This window comes from Chanos chanos, chromosome 8, assembly GCF_902362185.1.
Source record: "Chanos chanos chromosome 8, fChaCha1.1, whole genome shotgun sequence".
Classification (NCBI taxonomy): Eukaryota; Metazoa; Chordata; class Actinopteri; order Gonorynchiformes; family Chanidae; genus Chanos; species Chanos chanos.
The window spans coordinates 41,333,155-41,355,021 of NC_044502.1; the positions used below are offsets into that span (position 1 = coordinate 41,333,155).

The 21,867-nt window shown below is 45.3% G+C and overlaps 1 protein-coding gene across 1 annotated transcript in view; it reads right to left on the reverse strand.

Moving 5' to 3' along the window:
* Positions 1-280: 280 nt before the first annotated feature.
* The window catches only part of iglon5 (IgLON family member 5), a 36,013-nt gene continuing 14,426 nt past the window's right edge, over positions 281-21,867 (reverse strand). Inside the window, exons 2-8 of the mRNA XM_030783204.1 lie at positions 10,693-10,774; positions 9,703-9,935; positions 8,188-8,307; positions 1,985-2,116; positions 1,721-1,841; positions 1,352-1,503; positions 281-381 (exon numbers count right to left, since the gene is read on the reverse strand). Coding sequence (XP_030639064.1) covers positions 281-381; positions 1,352-1,503; positions 1,721-1,841; positions 1,985-2,116; positions 8,188-8,307; positions 9,703-9,935; positions 10,693-10,774 — 941 coding nt within the window. The remainder of the gene's footprint in view (positions 382-1,351; positions 1,504-1,720; positions 1,842-1,984; positions 2,117-8,187; positions 8,308-9,702; positions 9,936-10,692; positions 10,775-21,867) is intronic.

Here is a 21,867-nt window from a genome sequence, read left to right on the forward strand (position 1 = left end):
TATTATTATCATTATTATTATTATTGTTATTATTATTATTATTATTGACTATATACATTAAGATCGTAACCTTCGGCAAAAAGAGGGAAAGGCAGTGTGTGTGAGGGTGATGGTGCTGATAGTGGGGGTGGATGAGTGGATGAGTGGAGTGGAGGGAGGAGGGGGGGACGAGAGGGGGTTTGGCATGTGATGCAGCGATGGCTCCTGGAATAATGCATATTCTTTTTGTTGTCACAGTGATGGGTTCGTAATTAAAGACTCCTTCCCGGAGCGGGGACGTTTAGACCTTCGTCAGGAAAGAGACCGAGAGACCGAACCAGATGCCGAGACCCGACACCCCCGCGCTCAGACCCACTCCCCCGCCGTATACTGCTCCCGGCCCTGGAGGAGAGGACGAAAGGAGAAAGAGAAAACAGAACAGAGAGAGAGAGAGAGAAAGAGAGAGAGAAGTAGAGAGCAAAGGGGAAGTTTACCACAGAACCAAACATAACGTGAAAGGGGAGGTAAAATGGAGGGAGAGGAGGCGAAAAGCGTATTCGAGTGAAAAACAAGTTTTCACAGTGACACTCGTATGTTTATTGCTTGCACATGGGGAGATTTCCTCCTCTGGTGTAACATTTGGAGAGAACAGGTAAAGGGAGAGAGAGGAGTGAGCGGTTGATGGAGGGATACGACTCAGCAGCGGAGAGAAGGGACAGCTGAGTGAACAAGTTAAGACATATGAGACTGACAAGAGAGTGACTCATCAGGAGTGGGAGAGCCGTGGAGATAATGGCCGTGAGTACGAGAACAGAAAAGGGAAAGATAGAGAGCTCACTTAAAATGATAATGCACACACACACACAAAAAAAAAGAGAGAGAGAGCCGGAGAGAGACAGAGGGAAAGAACAGGTACGAGAAATCGAGCGAGAGAGAGAGAGAGAGAAGGGGTCGGGGGAGAACGAAGCGGTTTTCCTAGGCGTAACAGGAGAGAACAGAGGGAGAATAAAACGGGGACAAATGAGGGTTAGCGACATGCTGGCGTAATGGGGCAGGGGATAGAGAGATTGAGAGAGAGTCAGGGAGGGGATTTAGCAAAAGGGAAAACTCTTAGCCAAGGAGGGGGAGGCAAATGTAATACCGAAAGAGGAGAGCAGAGAAGAGAAAGGAAAAAGAGAAAAAAAAAGAAAAAGAAAACACTGTGTGTCTGTTTCCCTGGTGACAGCTGATGCACTCTTGACTGTGTGTGTGTGCGTGTGTGTTTTTTTTTTGGGGGGGCGGGGCAGAGCGGGGGGTCACAGTTAATGTTTGATTGTGTGTGTGTGTGAGTTTGTCTGTTAGCGTGTGAATATCTAATAAGCCAGGGACTTACGGAAGAGCAGCATGCTAGCGTTGGAAGCCCCCAGGCGATTGGAGGCGAAGCAGGTGTAGTTGCCGAAGTGTTTGTCTGTGACGTTTGAAAAAACCAGGAGAGAACGTGTCTTCTCGTTTTTAATCGTTAGCGTGTTGTCACTTTCCACCGGCCTGAAGGGAAGAAAGACAGAAAAAAAAGAAAAACACACAGAGAAAAAAAAAAAATCAGCGCATGTTTTATTTGAGTAGTGACACTTTCATGTTGCCCTATCTGTGGAAAACTCCTTATCCACAAGGCAAACTTTTGCTTCCCTCAGTTCTGAGGTACAAAATACACGCATTTTTCATGCATTTTTCCCCTTGGGCCAAACCTGGGTCAGGTTCTCACCTCCGATCATCTCTGTACCACTCAAAGGTCGCTGTGGGCACTGCCATAGCCTCACAACGCAATATGGCTGACTTGCCCAGTTGGGCTGGCATGTTCTTTACATCTGTAATTGTAGGAGGGTCTAGGAGAGAGAGGTCAGCAGTTATAGTTACAGCCATACTGAGATATGAATACAAATGTGTGTGTGTGTGTGTGTGTGTGTTTCTGTGCCTGTGTGTGTGTAGGTGGCCCTTGTTTGTCTGTATGAGTGTGCATCTGACTCACAGTTCACGGTGACCTTGACTCGCCGGGTGTCTGGTGCGGCGACTCCGTTGTTGGTGATGCACTCAAACTCTTCACCCTGATGCCGTTTGATCTCCGTGATGTCCAGGAACTCTCCTTCACTCAGGAGTCCATCTATTCACAAAGCAGCGCTCTGATGTGAGAATCTCACACAGCTTTGTAATCTCTAACTTAAGCCTGAATCATTGCTTTAGGTTGAACACTACTCAGATCTCATCAGGCGGAGTCATAGAGCGGAAAAAAACAAAACAACAACAACAACAACAACAACAACAACACTTTGCTAGGTTCACCCAATGCTTCTACATTATTAACTCAAGTCTTTGAAGGGTTGGGTTGTAAGAAGTGACTATTAATACAGCAGAATCACAGGCGCAAACCATAGAATGCGTCTGAATGTAGTCAATTATCACACCCTAGTGCTTTCTTCTTGTCTCTTTATGATATCTGCGTAGCTGTGATGAGATGGTGTTTTGATTTTATGATGCGATTTGATATGAGATTACGTGCCGTTCATCAAAGCATCTCAAGCACTTGGTTGCGCTGGAAATAAATCCACATGTTCTTTCTAGTTTACTGCCAGAGCGAGCGAACGGTCCGTCGGCATTATCTGTAGTCGTTCACCGAGCCGAATCAAACACGTATGCGTTCACATCTCTACGTGTGTCCCCCGTAGTTAGACCGAAACCGGCTACAGTGCAGCTGTACCTAAAACAAACCCGCTCCTCTAACTCTGTAACAAAGAATGAAAAGTTTCCAAATGTGATAGTGCTGGTGTGTTAAAAAAAAACAAAACACAAAACAAGGTGTGCAGCTCGTTAGTTCTCAGTGAGTGGGGCTACTGAGTGAATTCTGGGGTCCGTGCGTTTGACAGTCCGACACTCTGTCTTACCTGCAGGCGTTTCTAGGGTATGGAGGACTTGCCGTGTTTCAGTGGAATTTAATACAAGTAAAATATTTTTATTCCATAAAAGCGATACGCCTTATCTTTTTCAAATTCTCGAATTTAAAGAATGTCCCATTTAGCTGTGTCAGGCTTACAAAAGCAGGCACCACATTGCTGAATACCTACTGTGACATCGGAATAACACGTATATATTGAAGTGTTTCTGTGTCGAAACAGCCAGTAACGGCAACAGTGCATGAATACTGAATATAACTATGCGAACAGATCCCATGTATAATAGTTTATTTTCCCACTAATGCTGCATTGTGAAAGAGTTATCTGTATAACATTACCATCAAATGAATTGTAAATATTGTTTTATATAGACAGAGGTGTATCAGTATTGATTGTTGCGAGTCAGCCCCGTTGTAATGTGTTGCTGACCTTGGCTAATACTGAAGAATGCATGAAGTTGAAAAGAGGCTTATGGGGGCTTAGCCGCTACAGAAAAACAAAACACCTCAGGTGCACTGTGCCCAAGGTTATGAATCAGAGAACTGAAATATAATAACATAAAAAAAGAAGAAAAAGAAGAAGATAAATACAGCAACCCTGACTGCATGCTGTGAAGTGTTGTGAAAATCTGATATATTAGGTTAAGAGCCAGTGTGAGACCAGAAACACTGAAATGGGTGAAAACGGTGCAAATGGTTTTTGAGACTTTCCAGAATTGTGGTGAATTCAGATCAGTTTAAAATGCATTCTCTCAATTTTTAAAAATTTTTTTTTTAACATGGCATAAGATGTACTGGTTGAATACATTTGGGTTAATTTTTAATTAATTTAATTAATTTAGTTCATTTCTGTTTTTGTATGTATCTACACCAGGATTACTCAACTTTAGATCCACTTTAATTCACAATCGTGAACTCTTTCTGTATTTTGTTTCTGCCAACTACATAATTTTTCAGACTGGCTAGGGAGTGTACACACCTGGGTCACAGGTAAAAACCAGTCTCTGATAAAGTGAGGTAAAAAAAAAAAAAAGCACCTGCAGATCATGGCCTGTGAGGACAAGACCTGAGTAGCTTTCTAGAAAGTTCAGTAGAGCAAAAAAAAAAGGTAGTTTTAAAATAACAGGAACTGGCTGTCGAAACCGAGACGAAAAACGTGTTTGACGGGAATCTACGGTCAACTGCGAATACTTTCCAGATAGTCCTCTAACTGCTCATCAAGCATGCAGTAGTTAATGGTTTAAACATTGAATTATTCAGTTCCTCTGTGTCAGGCTTTCCATAGCAGCTTAATGACCAACAGCAAACAAATGTTTGGTGAACGTTTATTTGATGCTGGTCATAAAAGCACAGAATGTAAAATTTCACATTAAAACTGGCGTGTAAATTGCATGCAGAACCTTTCATCTACTTGACGCTGAAAACTATCATAGATGGCGTCAGTAATTAATCACTTTAAATCAAACGTTTTGCTTGGCACCATCGACTGACTGTCAGCATAATCTGTCGTCAGAGGTAGATGACTAAACTGCCTGTAGACAACCTGTTCCTGGAACACTACTTTTACAAACATGCCCTTAGCTATGGTGGTGATGATATATCACATGATTTTCGTTCAAAAATGAGAAGTCCATAATATTGAAACATAGAAATGCTTATAGAAATGTTGCAATATCTCGTGTTCCTGGTGGCCCTGCCATGATTACACCATTTATGGCATTGCGTTAATGTTGCATCATTCTGGCAGAAGCTTTGTTGGGAATTAACGTTTGACTGTAAATGCGCAGGGTTCATGAAAGAGAGGGGACTGACATGACACCAGATACTGCAGTTTAGCCCCTGAAACGCATGCAGAACAAACTGACGCACATTCACGGTGTTTGAAATGATACATGGTGGACATGGGAAACTGATTTTCGTTTGCTCGTAAGAGGGACAAGACTTTGCACGTTCCCAGCTGAGTAATTAATGGGCGGATAACACGGAATGACACGTCGAAACACCTCCAGCAGCCCTAGGCCTTGGACCTATTAGTATGGTCAGGGTAGAAACCATTTCAAGGTATGGCACAGTACGTGCGCTGTTGTGTGCATCCAATTAAATGCTGTCGGCTATGGTTGGAAGTTAGTGCTGAAAAATAAGAACTACACAAATTCTTTATTTCAGCCAACGGACACACACCAGTGATTAACGAAATGGTGTCTGTGGCACTCTGCAAGGAAAGTTTATTTCTGTTATTTGGAGTCAGCAAACTCTCTGTCCTATGGAAAAAAAAAAAAAAAAAAAAAAAAAACCCAGCGAAAAAAACAGAAAAAGAATGAGTCTGTCTCACACCTCTGCAGCTTTGGTTTTCCGTCAGTGAGGCAAAAGCCACTGAAAAGTTTTTATGGAATTAAAAAGAGTTAAAAAGGTGTGTGTGTGTGTGTGTGTGTGTGTGTGGGGGGGGGGGTGTATATTCGTGTCTGCGAGCTAAAGAAGATGCGGGGGAGTGGAACAACGCGACTGGTGACAGACAGTAGGTGTAAAGCCGCCCCCACCCCCCCCGTCCCCCCTGTTCCCCCTCCCCAAGCTGTCTGTTTCCACAAGCCGTGACGTCTTTATAACTGACATCACATTCACACTGAGGAACACGACGTAAAAAAAAAAAAATAATAATAATCCCTGTGTTAGCCAGTAAATCCAATTCTTAGAGGTTCACTTTCCTCCTTTCTTTTCTTTTTCTAACACTTGCCAATCTGCCAGACTTTAAACGACCCACACAGACCTGACGTGCCACGCTTTTGTACACACCTAAAACTCCAGGCCGATAGGATGCAGAGCTATCAGAAATTTAAGAAAAAAAAAAAAAAAGGAACAAAAAAAACCCAAGCCCAGGAACAGAGTTTCTGTCAGAGATTAGCGCGGCGGGTCTAATTGAAGATTATACTGGAGGATTATTAGCATGGCTACTGAGCTGGAGACGATTATTTGCAGCTGTGGCCGCCACCCTGTCGAGTACGCTCTGGGGTTTACAGCAATGTTATTCTCTCATTCCATTAGCTTAATAAATATCGCTCCCCTCTGACATCTTCGTTGAGCTGGCTGCGCACCCATTCAGCCCACAGGGAGAAAAAAAATAAAAAATAAATACCATCAGATCAGGAGTCTGGATTTTAGAGATAAGTTAAGTGACTTATTAGGTTTTCTGACTCGTGCGTACAGGGAGAGAGAGAGAGAAGGGAGGCATTTGGTTGTAGTTTGACGTGCTCTAAATAGATCACATTTTGAAGAGGTTTTTTTTTTTTTTTTTTTTTTGTCCCACAGTGTTCCAACTGCCATGTTCCCACGTAGCTTTGAATGAAGCTTTTTTTTTTTCCCCCTTTTCTTTTCCTTTCTTTTCCTTTTTTTTTTTTTTAAGTCCGTGCAGACTTCCTTAAGTCTGATCAAATCAGCATCATGCTCCTTGCTGTGGATGGTAAACAGAGCCATCAGTTGTTCCAATAGGAACTGTTATGAGTACAATCCTTTGATAGACAGGATTAGGTCTGCCCTGCAGAGGATATGAATACCCTGTATCTCGTTGATCTAAAATCTCTCCCGCCTCGTCTCTTTGAGTGATGGTTTACTGCTTTAACCTTGTTTCTCTGGCAGATGGAAGTTACTGAAGTGGAAAGCCTTATGCAGGCTGTCTCAGGTAATAGGCGATTGGATGATACATTATTCCATATGATGAAGACAGCTAAGCAGTTTTGCGTGTACGGAACAAAGGGCCTGTGTGTCTGTGGGTAGGTGTACGTGTTTGCGAGCAGATGGAAGAGTAGGCAGAAATTGATGGTCAGATGACATGCAAAACTTGTGAACGTTTGGCATTGGGAGAGAGTTAACGCGTATGTGTGTAGGCGCGTGTACGCGTGTGTGTTTTTTTTTTTTTTTTTGGCGCTTACACATGCTAATGTGGTAGCTGTGTATTGAAACACAATGGTCGTCAAACGGTAAAAGCTGCGTGTACGTACGATAAAAGATGTTTCTGCGACGGAGTGGGCGGGATGTCACAGCTGCACGGCTGTCACAACTGCATTGAGAAGGTGTGACTAACAGCAGGGCTATTGATGGGCGTATGTTGTGAGTAATTTGATTTGGAGAGGAGGAGAAGGAGGGACACGCCAGGTGATAGACAGAATGAGGGGTGGGTGGGGGGGGGGGGGGGTTGCGATGGGAGGGGGAGGGTGTATTAAGAGAGAGTCTTTCACAGTCCCTGCAGTCTCTGGATAGAGGTCCAGATGGTTCTCTGTCTTTGGCTCTGTTATTTGGGCTCCTCTTCCCTCCTCATCGCTCTGCTGGCAACCAAAGCCTGGGTTGCGGTGACTCAAACTGAATAACAAACAGTCTCTCCCCACTGTGGGGAGATGTACGCAGGGAGAGAGGCACACAGGGAAGAAGGGCAGGTGAGAGAGAGACAGAGAGAGAGAGAGGGAGAGGGAGAGAGAGAGAGAGAGAGAAAGAGAGAGAGAGAGGGAGGGTGGGAGAGGGCAGAAGTGCTGACTGGGGAGGAATACAGGAGGCTGGCAGACCGGGACCACAGCGGTGCTGATGAGGGAGAGGGGGAGGTGTGTGTGTGTGTGTGCGTGTGTGCGTGTGTGTGTGTGTGTGTGTGTGTGCGTGTGTGTGTATGCTGATCTATATCACCTGGGCTACACCTGTCTTTGCTCTGGGACAAAAATGAACTGTGTCGTCTCCTAAAAGATAGAGGAAGGTGCAACTAGCGCATAACACACACACACACACACACAAAAAACTGTTGGGGATTGTAATAGTTATTAAACAAATCCGTGCTGTTGTTCCCCTAAGAGTGGCGCATGTTACTTTTAGGCAATATAATCTGATTCTCTCAGCTCTACACATATCCAGTGAGGGAAAAACAAGGACAAATGATGGTTCCATTCATCCATCCATCCATCCATCCATCCATCCATCCATCCATCCAGATGAGCAGTGATATTTTCATGAACTGATTAAATGAAAATGACCTCTCCTATTAGGTGTTTCATCATGACCACTCATAATGAATACCATTTATATCAATGGTGATGCCACTCACAGAAACATAGTGCGCTGATGACAAACACGATTATTATTACTATTGCGGCGATCACGATGATCCTAAAGGTGAAGATGATGACAGATGCTAACGATTATTGCTCTGTAATTATGCAACCGTGAGATGGGCGTGAAAACCTCCGCCTTTTTTTTTTTTTTTTTTTTTGATAGGTAATGTAAACAGACAGTGACAGAGGCCGGCCACTCACATTTGAAGTCCTTCCATGTCACGGTTGGTTCGGGTCTTCCCACCGCCAGGCAGAAGAGGTTGACGTTGCCTCCCTCGTTCACAGACACGTCCTGTGAGATGTTCACTATCTTGGCAGGCACTGGAAAAGAACAAAGAGAAGTTCTTGAGGAAACCTTTTGGCGTAAACCAGGCAGAGCCTAGGCTGGTTTTATGCCAAACCAGCAGGTCTAGGTTCTTGGTCGTTATGAACCTCCTCCTCCTCCTCCAGAAGCTGGTTTCTACCACTGAAACAGATGTGTGTTTTCCTCTGCCAATCAGAGACATTTAGTAGTTATACAGAAACAAAATCCAATGCAACCTCTGGACTTGAGGGCCTTGGTGGTTTACCTCTGGCGTAAACATTGATGAAGACTTTGTACTCAACAAGTCAACTCAACTTTCTGAAGGAGAGGTAGAGGGAATACCAATGTTTGCTTTAATTTGCACAGCAGCCCTCTGACTCTTCTGTTCAAGTAAATTCAACAAGTCTCTCGTTTGTTTCTATTTCAAAGCGACTGCTATTAGCTATTGTTGTGTTTCTAGATGGTTGCTGTGGGGACCCATATATAGTGCTGCCTAGATAACGAGATGGCCCTTGAATTCAAATGGTCCATCATCATCATCATCGTTGCTTTAATGAGGCTGGCTGAAGAATCCTTACTGCGAGGCATCCTCTGATAAAATTCCATTTTTCAGTAACTTGTGAGGCAAAAAAAAAAAAAAAAATACTTTGAGCGATAACAGAAAGATAGGAGCCGCGGCGTTGCACGTCCATTCCTGCTCGAGGTGTGACTTGGGGCAGTAATTATTTTGTGTGATATCGCGCTTAAGACTTAAATTGAGGGCAGAATGGAATCCAGTAAATGTGGCCATGTTTGCTCAGCCTCACCCTGTAGATAAAAGCCTGCGGTTTAAAGATGTTGGTTGGCTAGAAAGCGTCTGCATTCTCCAGCATTACAAAAAAAAAAAAAAAAAAGAAATCCATCCACCAATTTCTGCGGTGGTATCCAGCCGTTGAAATGAACTGCACCAGCATATTTTTCATTTTTGTATCGTTGGTCTTGTGTTACAACGAAAATGCACTGCACCAGATACAATATACATAACTACTGACACATCAGGGGTAGGAAAGGTCTGCAATCCATCAGCGAGGCAGTCGAGCGCCAATGAATCACGTCACTCAAGATCAGTCAAACCCTCACTCACTCTTCTGTTGCCGTGACGACTGGCCCAGCCCTGGTCCTGCACTGTCAATTATTCATTAAGGCAGTTCGACCCCCCCCCACCCCACCACCACCACCCCTTTCTCCTCATCTCCCCCTGCCGTCCCCCTCCCAGTCCTACAGCGTTGGCCTGGCCCCCCAACCCCCCCCCTTTCAACACCTCTGCTCTCAGACTACTGTGTGAGTTGTGAACACTGACTTGGCTCTAATTAACCCCCTCTGACCTGCCTTTCCCTCATTTTCTCACCGCAGGCTGCTGCCCTGAGCCTTACCCTGGACGATGAGGTAGACGTGGGCCGTGCGGGGCTGGTTTCGGGCTTGAAAGCTGCACGTGTACGGACCCTCGTCTGCCACAGCCACCCTGTCTATCTGGATAGAGAAGTCGCTGTCGTTGCTGTTGGCCAACGAGACGCGAGGGTCCAGGGACCACTTGTCCGTCCCCGTGAACAGGATGTTGGAGCGATTCAGCCAGGCCTTGTGAGTGACTTCTTCATCAATTTTACATCTTGAGATTAAAAAGGAAACACAGAAGAGAGGTTGAGAGAACGGACGGCTTCATTTGTCAGTGTTTTCGATTAACTCTCATTAACTTTTAGATGGCGTCTTAAAACTAAAGCCTCACTAATGGTGAACCCATGTTTTGTTGATGAGCCTTTTAAAAAGTAACAACCATATCCAACTCCTGAGATAAATTGTCTAGTTTTAGTGTTGTATTCCCTAACTGCCACTAGATGTCAATGCTGAGCCCCCAGCCTCTTTAACTGTGTTAAAATTCCAGACTGATCACAGCTACACACTTATGTCGTCTTTCTGCTCTGAGCGTGCCACGTCATAATATCATATCAGATCCCCTGGAATCTGTGTCGGGAATAACAAAAGGCGCTGCTTATAATGCATTAAAAATGAGGACGTTGGGCACTGGCAGTTAAAGTGTTGCCGTGGTGACGGGAATGACATCTGACAAGTAGGTTCAAGAGTTCAATTATCAGCTGATGGACTGAAACCTAGCTATTTCTGTTTCGAAACTGACGGAAAAAAAAAAAAAACAAAAAAAAACCAAAAAAACAAAAACCTGGAAGGAGTGAAACAAATGTTTTTTTTGTTGAAATAAAAAATAAAAATGTGGCCCCCGCTGTTGACATTTCTCTGACAGGTACCTCAGCTGGAGGAAAACCAAACAAATAAAACAAACAAAACAGACGAAAAACAAAAGCATGTTCCTGTAGTAATTAGCAGGTGCAGGTGTAAGATCAGGCAGTCACCTCAAAATGACGCTCTCTCCTTCCAGGACGGTAATGTTGTCGGGCAGGTGGCCGAACTCTGCCGCCTGAGCACTGGTGGAGCCTGCCAAGGCAAACGAGAGAGAGAGAGAGAGAGAGAGAGAGAGAGAGACAAGGAGGGGGTTAGCATAATGCAGCTAATATAACAACAGAAGGTCCGTGCGCAATTGGAATGCCCCAGACGACATGGCGGTTGCTCAGAGCCTCATTGATCCCAGTCAGGCAGAATTTGTTTTGCAGTTTACTTAGTCATTTGTGAGAAGAAAAGTAATAAGTACAGAGAAAAAAAAACTAAACAAAAGCATCGAAGCTGTCGGTTCTGACCCTGGCTGTATTTGAATAATGATTGGGCTTTGCCCCCGTATGCTGGCTGGCCGGGCACTCAGTGAACAGCAGTGATAATGAGCTGAGGGAAGAGGATTCACACAGAGGCGCCAGAGCGTGAAATGAAGGTACAGCAACTGCAACAGGAGGAATGCACACACACACACACACACACGCACACACACATACATGCACACACACACACACAAACACACACACACACACACACACACACACACACACGCACACACACACACATATGCACACACACAAGAGCATTCACATGCCTGTGGCACACACACACACACACACACACACTGTGACAAATGTGCATAAGCATATGAATAAACAGGCTCAGAGACACATGCACACACGCGCACACACGCGTGTTACAAAGAAATTTCTTCGATATAAAAATGAAAATATTTTTAAGAAAAAATAAGAGAGAGACTTTTTTTTTCATTGTTTAAAGATCATTCATGTTCTTATCTGGAGTGCCTGTCAACCACAGCCCAGTTTCCTGTGCAAATACAGATCAACACACCCCGTGCGGGCTATCTCTACAGCGGCATGGTGAAGCAGCTCTTCCCTTCAGCGTGGCTCGATATCTAGCTATGTCAACCCTGCCCAAAATGCCAGCACGGCACCACCTCTGTCCTATGCCTCTTCTCCTTACCCATAGCCCCCCCACCCATCCGTCTACCCCACCCACCCAACCCCCACCCAGCCCTCCTCATCTCCGTCAGAGCAGACTCTGTCCTCAATATCTCCCGGCCTCTGTTTGGTCGCCTGACCCGGGAGCTTTAATATACCCTACCTTATGAAAAACTGCCAAAGTCCAGAATTAAGAAGCACCCCAAGCTTTCTTATTTTCTTCCTCTCTTTCCTCTTTCTTTTTCTTTTTCTTTTTCTTTTGTGTTCAAGACAGACAGAGAAGCACGAAATGCAAACACGCTGACAGCTTCCCAAGTGCTGTCAGATGGAAGAAAGAGAAGAAAAGGGAGGAGGGAACAAGACAGTTTTAAGTGCCGCTGACCGACCGCCGACGGCTGACCGTTCAGGTTCTTTTTTTTGTTGTTGTTGTTGACTAGGAGCCATTGGAGGACAGGATCTCAAACTCAGAGTAATGAAAAAAAAAAAAAAAGAAAAGAAAAGAAGAGAAAAGAGCGTACACTGTCACGCGTGTCATGGTATCGTACGCAAATTGCATGAAGCTGCTTCGAATTAGTCACTGGAATGACCGACGATGACATTGCTAAATTAAGTTTTCCCTCCTTGAACAGCGCGTATGCGTGAACCGTTTTGAATTGGAGTAATTGCTTAATCACTTTCATTATTTTCGAACAGAGATGCCGGTGTCTCATATAGTCTTCAGATGTATCCGTGTGTGTGTTCGTGTGAGTGTTTGTATGAGTGTGTGTGTGTAGATGTGCAGCTAGGTGAGGGAGGTAATAGACGAGTGATAACTAAATGGCTCTTTAAGCGAGTAGTGAGTGTGTCCCTGAAATTTCAAGCTAAAAGCTCTAATCACATTAGAGTCAGCCGCTGTGCAGTCAAGAGCCAGCCAAAGTCACTGAACAACAGTGGCAGAAACATCCACAGCTCTACAGCAGGGGGAGGGAGAGGGATAAGAAACGGGGGGGGGGGGAGATGTGGGACTCTATACTTGCTGCTCAGTGGATGAAACATTGCTGACTGTGACTGTTGCAGTGGCTTTTTTTCCATTCTCCGTGTGAAATAACCTTGTCCTTAGCAATCCGGTACCATCCAATGAATCCTTGCCCCATACTTACAGTACTGAGTACGTTAAAGCCAGTCAGTTCGCTGCCTTACTGTTCAGGTACGTCTTTCTCACCGTACCATACCGGCTTGCATTGAATGGATGATATATGAGCATAAGGCAAAGACGAAAAAAAACCCCACTTCGGTTTGGGAAGGGGGGGGGGGGGGGGGGGGGTTGGGGGTGGTGGCTAGTCCCTATTCCCTCCTCAATTACATCTCTCACACTTCAGCTGGCACTTATGATTTTAATATGCAAGTCCCACCCTGCCTTCATGCTACACTCAAATCTAACGCAATGTGTGAGACAGGTCAGCACATGGCACTTCAGGGACACACAGACACATACACACACACACACACACACATGCTGGCGCATACTCCGTCAAACCCATCGTGTGATTTACACCCTCGCAGGCCGCGTGAGCGTATTCATCATGGAGCCACTTGTCAATTTTCCTATAAGAAATCAAAGCTGGCCCTTAGAATGAGGCCTTGAGGATGCTGTATGTGGAACAGTGAGGCTTGAAGCCTAATGGGTTAGATTGGGGAGCAGAGCGATGAAAGGTATGGCATAGGATTTACAGAGCGACAGAAGGTGTGGTGTAGGATTTACAGAGCGACAGGTGTGGTGTAGGATTTACAGAGCGACAGAAGGTGTGGTGTAGGATTTACAGAGCGACAGAAGGTGTAGTTTAGGATTTACAGAGCGACAGAAGGTGTGGTGTAGGATTTACAGAGCGACAGAAGGTGTGGTGTAGGATTTACAGAGCGACAGGTGTGGTGTAGGATTTACAGAGCGACGGAAGGTGTGGTGTAGGATTTACAGAGCGATGGAAGGTGTGGTGTAGGATTTACAGAGCGACAGAAGGTGTGGTGTAGGATTTACAGAGCGACAGAAGGTGTGGTGTAGGATTTACAGAGGGACAGGTGTGATGTAGGATTTACAGAGCGACAGAAGGTGTGGTGTAGGATTTAAAGAGCAAAGGAAGGTGTGGTGTAGGATTTACAGAGGGACAGGTGTGGTGTAGGATTTACAGAGGGACAGGTGTGGTGTAGGATTTACAGAGCGATGGAAGGTGTGGTGTAGGATTTACAGAGCGACAGAAGGTGTGGTGTAGGATTTACAGAGGGACAGGTGTTGTGTAGGATTTACAGAGCGATGGAAGGTGTGGTGTAGGATTTACAGACCGACAGAAGGTGTGGTGTAGGATTTACAGAGCGACAGAAGGTGTGGTGTAGGATTTACAGAGCGACAGAAGGTGTGGTGTAGGATTTACAGAGGGACAGGTGTGGTGTAGGATTTACAGAGGGACAGGTGTGGTGTAGGATTTACAGAGCGACAGAAGGTGTGGTGTAGGATTTACAGAGGGACAGGTGTGGTGTAGGATTTACAGAGGGACAGGTGTGGTGTAGGATTTACAGAGGGACAGGTGTGGTGTAGGACTTACAGAGGGACAGGTGTGATGTAGGATTTACAGAGGGACAGGTGTGGTGTAGGATTTACAGAGCGACGCAAGGCGTGGCGTAGGACACACCGAGTCAGAGTCCTGTCGAGTCAAAGCTGTCAGCGCTAAGCTCAGGTCCCAGAGGACTAAAGACAGGGCGTGAAAACACCTACGCGAGCGACAGCACACGTCCGCCACCTCTCAGCATCACTGACACACACAATGACACACAGAGGAACAGACACAGCCAGATGCAAAGAGAGAGGGAGGGGGAGGGAAAAGTAAAGCTCTCTTCGCAAGACAGGAAAACTTAAGATGTTCATTTTGTCTCTTTCACCCTGATAGAAAGGAGGATTTCATGGATATGGGATAAGAAGTGGTACTGCACGTTGGTTATCCTTACAGCGTCCTGTTTTTTTTTTTCTTTTCTTTTTTCGTGCCGTGTTGTTGCAGTAACATTTTTCTGGTTGTCCTGATTCCTGCTTTTTAAAGACTAATGTTAGCGCTCTTAATGCCGCATCAGATCAAGGCTGTTTGGACTTTTTTTTTTTTTGCGGTCCTACCCTTCAGAAAGACAGAGGGGTTACTACTTATGTTCTCTGGGCCTCCTTTTCTCTCGTCCAAACGTAGCCTACAACCTCTGACTCACTTGTCGATGCCTTAAACACGTGTTTCATTTGCTGCGCTTCGTACCTCTGCTCATAAAAAAAAAAAAAGAAAAAAAAAAGAAAACGCTGCGGGGGTTGATTCCACGGGACCTGTGGGACATTCATTTAAACGTGGTTTGTATCCTCTTGACTTTTACATGCTCTCGTTTGTAATTGCGCTTTGCTTCCGGCGTAAAGTTATTAAGCAAAGCGTGCTGCAGCTTGTTGCCAGAAAAACCTCTCCAGCTTTGTACTGTACATCTATTTCCTGTTGCCCTTGATGATGAAATAAACACACACACACACACACGCACATGAATGCGCGCGCGAACGCGTACGCGTACGCGACACACGCGTGCTCACAAAAAAACTTTTTTTTGTTTGAAAGGAAGCGCGTCGAGACAGATGAGAGAAGAGGGAATAATGAAATACGCGGTAATCTGTTTAAGAGAGGCTCATATCGAGAGCGAGACGGAGTACAGCGGAGCAAAGAAATGCGAGATGGAAAAAGAGAGAGAGAGAGTCATACAAGAAGGCGACAAAACAGGGATGATAAAAGAGGGGAGAAGAATGTGGCAAAAAAAGGGACTGAGCGCCAGAATGCAGAGGAATGGATATTAGAAAGATGGATTGGAAGAATGGAAGAGAGAGAGAGAGAGAGAGAGAGAGAGAGAGAGAAAAGGACAACCCCACCTGCATAATTAACATCGCCATGGCACAGCCAATTAAATATTTACGGAGTCACTTCCTTACGACACCTTGATGATGAGTAGAGACAACCCGAGGATTATCAGATGGTAGAGGCCTGGGGAGGTAGAGGATTATACATATAACGGCAGGTAGATCCTTTTTCTTCCCTGTCTGATCCCATTAACCGCACTAGTCTCTGGGAGCTCCCAAGTCTCCTGCTCTCTTAGCACCAACCGCCCCCCCCCCCCCCACGCACACACACCCACCCACCCACCTCCCCGTCTCTCCACCACCCCAAGGTCTCCAGTGGGTCCTTTAGCAGTGCCGGCTCCTAGCAGGCTCTGTCACAGACAGCTCGGACTAATGGCAGAGACTGATGGGTAGAGACCGGTACCACCTGGACACCACTTAGCCAAAGCACAAGACGGATGGCCGGAGCGAGGCACTTCAGTGGACCATAGCAAATTCATGTTAGCACACACATATTTTGTAGTGAGAAGAGAAATGGCTCTTGAGGTAGTTTTAAGGAGGGTGAATGACAGTGCAGGCCTAAAGTGTGACAGCCACAATATAGCAGATTAAGCTGAAAGAGTAATGAGAAAAGATAAGCCTTATCTTCTCCTTTCATTTGCTCTCTCTCTCTACAAATATACATATATACATATATACATACATACATATATACACACACACACACACACATATATATATATATGTGTGTGTATATGTGTAAGTATGTATAAACATATACATGAATCGCGTATGATTAAAACTTTATTTTATTAGTCTTAACGACTTGCACTATGAATGACCCCCTGCTAGTGAGCCTGCTAGTGATGGATTCAGCTGTCTGTTGCAATGTTATGTTTAAAATGTTACGTTTCCGTGTTTACAGCTCATCTCAAAAGGTATCTCAGCATGACCAAATGCCAATAAACGCTAAAACATTCCCGTCTCTCGTCCGTTTTTACCTGCCGCTGCGCGCGCGTGCCACGCACAGTGCCCGCATAACGCTCAATCACCACTCAAGACAAAACTCCCTCCACACCCATCAATCAATACGGAGTGAAACGGCAAGACTCCATGTCTGGGGTGCCTCAGTTCAATAGACGACCACAGATCTTTAACATTGAACCGTCCGCTGCACAGAAAAGCAGCCAAGAGCAACTCCTGGGACGTCCTCCCTTTAGTCTTGTCAGTTTTTACCCCCCTTTTTTTTTTTTTGTTCTTGGAGAGATGCCTAAACCCCCTCAGCACTCTGAAATCGATACTCTAGTTAAACTGTTACTTCCATCCCAGAAAACCACACATGCTCGCCCCAAAATACAAGACCCTGTGGTCTTATGTGAAACGTACCCTGCGTGCAGGTAATTTGACAGATTTGTGAGGGAAAATATGTTCATATTTTTAAAAGGAAGAGCTTTAAACACGCTGTCGCTGGCCTGGCCGGGTTTCCAGACAGACACAGCGGAGGCTCTGCTGATTTACAAAGCTGAGGTGCTAGAATGAAAATAGAGGAGATGAAAGTAGCCAGAAGAGTTGTTGAAATACCAGCTGCCTATGCCCCCCCCCCTCCACAAACACACACACACACATACACAAATAAATAAATAAATTAAAAAAAAAAAAAAACAACTGAGAGGGAGAAAAGTGCTGAAAATGCATCTGCAAATTGAATTTTGACTGAATAAATGTGTATTCATTTTTTTTTTTTTTTTTTTGGTGCTGGCATTTAGATCTCATTTGGCTTTTGTTTAGTCTCTGTGTGCATAAGCTGTACAGAGAATCACAAAGGAATTAGCTTATTAATTGCCCCTCACCATACCCCACTCCTCGTTGCTTCTCAATAATTAAATCCACCGCATTATTTTTCCACTTTGCATGATATGCAGCCAGAAGCTCTGCAGAGAGAGAGAGAGAGAGAGAGAGAGAAAGAGACACACACACACACATACACGGAAAAAGCCAGTGACTCAGCGAACACAGGCCACTGACAGAGAACACGAGCCACAGCCTGAGCGGTCGTTTGACTAAACCTGTCAAAGTAAAAACCTTGTCATCCAACCCGGTGGTGAGTCAACAAACTGTGTGCTATTGTGATCAGAACTGCGTCCCCATTTTACAGCACAAAATACAGTGAGCATCGCAAGTTTCCATCACCATTCTTTTTGCTTTCGCACATATCGCTGCTGTGTTAGATTCACTGCTACACACACACACACAAACAAACACACACACACACACACACACATATGTATGTAAGGCATTGTTAGGCATTGCAAAGCATCAGCTGTAACTGTGTGTGCTATGAACTGTTCCTCAAATATAAATCCCTGTGAAACTGTAACAGAAGTCATGACTTTTCTGATCGACTCTGGAATAAAAATACACTTTTAATCCTGGTATATAAACACCAAGCCGCAAGTCTGACTGTGTGTGTGTGTGTGTGTGTGTGTGTGTGGGCTGAGATGATCTGCTTTGGGGGCCGCTGGCACCAAACAGAGAGGAGCTGCTGAGTCGTGTTCCTTTGGGGGCGGGTGGCGGGGTGGGGGGGTGGGGGTGTTGAGGAAGGGAAAGGGGTTACGGGGAGGAGCGGCATTGGGGGAGGGTTTGTGGCGTGGCCCCGGTACCCACGAGCCCGTGCTGTCAGGATAATTCACAGCTCTGCCACTTGTGCTAAGAACAAAACAAAGTTACCTTAGGGAGCAGAAATCAGCTAACACCTGCTTAGAGCGGAACCCTGGGGGGCCAGGAAAGGAAAGAGGCACACACAGCATGGGAGCGCTGGCAGGTTGCAGTTAGTGAGAAAGAGAAAGGGAAAGAGAGAAGGAGGGGAAGAGAGAACGAGAGGGAGGGAGAGACAGGGTGAGAATTGAAGGAGACAAAACAAAGAGAGAGAAATGATTTCTACGTGTCCTAACGGTGCGCCCCTTCCACCTGTGCCAATCATAGCATTCTGTTCTATTACAGTGTGTGTGTGTGTGTGTGTGCGTGTGTGTGTGTGGGGTGTAGTGTGTTTTCCTTTGCAGCACTGCCCCATGTGAGTAGTGCTCTAGCTTCTGTATCAACAGTGTTCTTTACAGCAATGTTAATCCACTGACTCTTAAATACAACTGCACGTTAATAACAACATTAAGTTTAGACTGATGTACTTCCAGACAGTAATCTCTCTAGGCCAATCGCTCACGTCGCTCTAAGCAACCTTTAAGGCCTGATCAGTATTTTCTGCCTTCCACATAAATCAAGCATGTTTTACATTTGCTACTGTCATCTCCTGTTTTTTTTTTATTTTTATTTTTGTGGGGTTTAATGTCAGACGCACACAAGTGGCATTAAGACTTAATAGCGTTGCGGCGTTGCCTCAGTTCACACAGAAGAGCGTCTCCATGGACGACGGCGTGAGCCAACCGGGGCCCGAGCCTGAAGCATTACACACGCTCCTCGTCTGCTTGAGACGAGAGGTCCAGAGACCCGAGAGTCGAAACAAGCCCTCGTCTCGTAAGACACTGAGCTACCCTTCAAGCTTTACGATGATGACACGTTTTCGTTTTTCTTTTCTTTTCTTTTCTTTTTTTTTTTTGGCTTTTGAAGCAAAGGTGCGTTAGAAAGCAACAATCGATAGAGAGCCATTTAATCCTTTCTCAGGCTTCGTCTGAGTGGCTTGGGTGGTGGATGGGGGCGAGATGAAAAAAAAAATAAAACCCCTCACGGAGCTCTTGGCCTCTCGTCTCCTCTGGGTGAGGGGTGTATTAATGTCTCATCTCTTGGTTACAGACCAAATGAGTCTCTCTGGGTTTTTATGCCCATGGTTGGTGCAACAATAAGCGGTGATGCCCACCCCGCCCCTGCTGTCAAAGTTGTCTGCATCGACCGTGAGGCTTTAAGACTTATCGAAATGTTTTGGGTTTTTTTGGGGAGGGTAACTCAAGAAGCCCCTGCCGTCCGTAGGGGGGGGTCGGTCTATTTGCATCTTTGAAAGATAACATCATTTTTTTGTCTGTGTGATTGTGACTAATATAGATAGCATGTGAGTTGTATTCAAAATAATTTTCATTTCTTTGAATACTTTAGTTCTACCAAGCAATAAAATATAGATCTGGTCATTCGTTAATATTCAAAGGGGTAAAATATGAACCCACAGACTGAACCGTACCACATTGAGAGAACACATCATTACAGCAATAGCTGGTAAAAGACATCAGCTCCATACCAATGAAATATTCTGCATCTTTTTACCGATAACTCAGCTGGATGTCAGAATTCTCCTCGTTGCTTGAAAACACTCAACAGGAGCAGCAACAGCGGGAGCAAAAACACAAGGCTCCTTTCTCTCACTGCTGCCTCATCTGTGCATGATATCAATTAATGCTACATCACGTCCAACTTGGAAAATGATCTTTGGCTCTCTTCAGGCTAAATGTGTTGATGATCTGAGCAGCAATCAGAACCCTCTCCTACCCACAGAGACAAAGAGTGTCCAGATACACATATTCTCTCTCTCTCTCTCTCTCTCTCTCTCTCTCTCTCTCTCTCTCTCTCTCTCTCTCTCTCTCCCTCCCTCCCTCTCTCTCTCTCTCTCTCTCTGTGTCATACAGAGAAGCACAGTTCATTTAGGTTTCAGACACCTCAGATGGAGGTCTGTGTTCCACAGTGGCCATCTCAACCCACTCTCTTACTTGAGAAATGTCAAACTGGTGAGAAAGATCATATTCCCTAATATAAATCATACATCAAGCAGTACACACTGCGACAAAAAGGGAGAAAAGAGAGAGAGAGAGAGAGAGAGAGAGAGAGAGAGAGCGAGAGAGAGAGAGAGAGCAAACAAGCTCTCATAACTAACATTCATCACAAGTTTCTAAAACCAGTTTTTCTCGTGTTTCAGTTAGTGTTTTGAAATAGTACAACACCGGCATCTTCTTACAGCTTGTCCTTAATGAAGAGTCTTGTTACAAATATTACAGCACATTAGAGAGATCAATACAGGTTTGCAGTGTGCTGAATATGGATTAGAATACTACCTTTAAAAACGTGGCCTTCATCCCCTAATAAAGCAAGCCTGTAAAGTACCCCTGAGCCTTTCACCACTCTTATAATCAGATACATCCTCCTCAACCCATCTCCGTTCCTAAATCAAGTATGTGCTTGACTTTGGTGGAAGCCCCTGTCCAAATCCTCCTTTGTGCTTCTTAACTATATATAATGTTATAATAATGGCTCCTGGTAGGAGCAGTGAGCACAGGAGGGGGAGCGCACCGGTTGCCATTTCCTCGTACACTATGCGCGCTCGTCACTGACACATCGCCTGATCTTCTGTCTCTAATACCCCGGCTTATCTCGGCACACACATTCAACAAGGTTCTCTCAACCCCTCACAGTTCAGCCCCCCCGAGAGCAGGAGGAGAAGAAGAAGAAGAAGAAGAAGAGAAGAAGAAGAAGAAGGGGCAGATGAAGCCGTGGGGGGGGGGGGGGGGGGGGGGTGTAGAGGTAAAGAGAAAAAAAGGGAGGGGGTTGGAGACCCCCTGGGCCAGAGATAAAGACAGACAGGAACTGTCTGACGGAGATTTTGTACAGATGTGTCACACAAAGCCAGATTTTTAGTCAGCTACTGACAAGCACAAAGATACTACCAGAGCCATGCCACACAGAGATTCCGTTCTCTCTCTCTCTTTCTCTCTCTCTGACTGTCTCTTCTTCTCTCCATCTCTTTCTGCCTTTCCTTCCTCTTCTCTCCTCACTCTCTTTCTTTCTTTCTTTCTTTCTTTGTCCCTGTGGACTCACCATGTATTCCTTCCCCACAGAACGCTAATGAATTTTGGGCACTTTGCAGCCACAGATGGTGGAGCAGACAGCCTCTGGCTTGAGGGATGAGGTAAAGAGAGTGCTTCTGCCATCTCTGCTCTTTCAAACTCTGGCCACTGCCCACAGAAATCAAATTGACCATTCTGCCATTCCTCTCCTTTTCCCATTCTCTCTGCCGCGGCAACAGCAGCAACAATCCTCCCATCAACCCCCCCCCCCCAATCATTCGCACACCATTTTCATCTCTCTGTATCTGTCCCCCCACTCTCTTTCTCTCTCCGTCTCTTTCAGACACACACACACACACACACAGACACACACGCACACACAGAGTGTTATCCTATATTGCTACTCTCACTTAATTGCAAACCCTTGTTCTTGTCTCCCAGGCCTAAAACAGGTCTCTTAGCAGAGCTGTAGAAGCAGACTGCAGCTTAGGGAACAATTCAAAGATATATATATATATATAT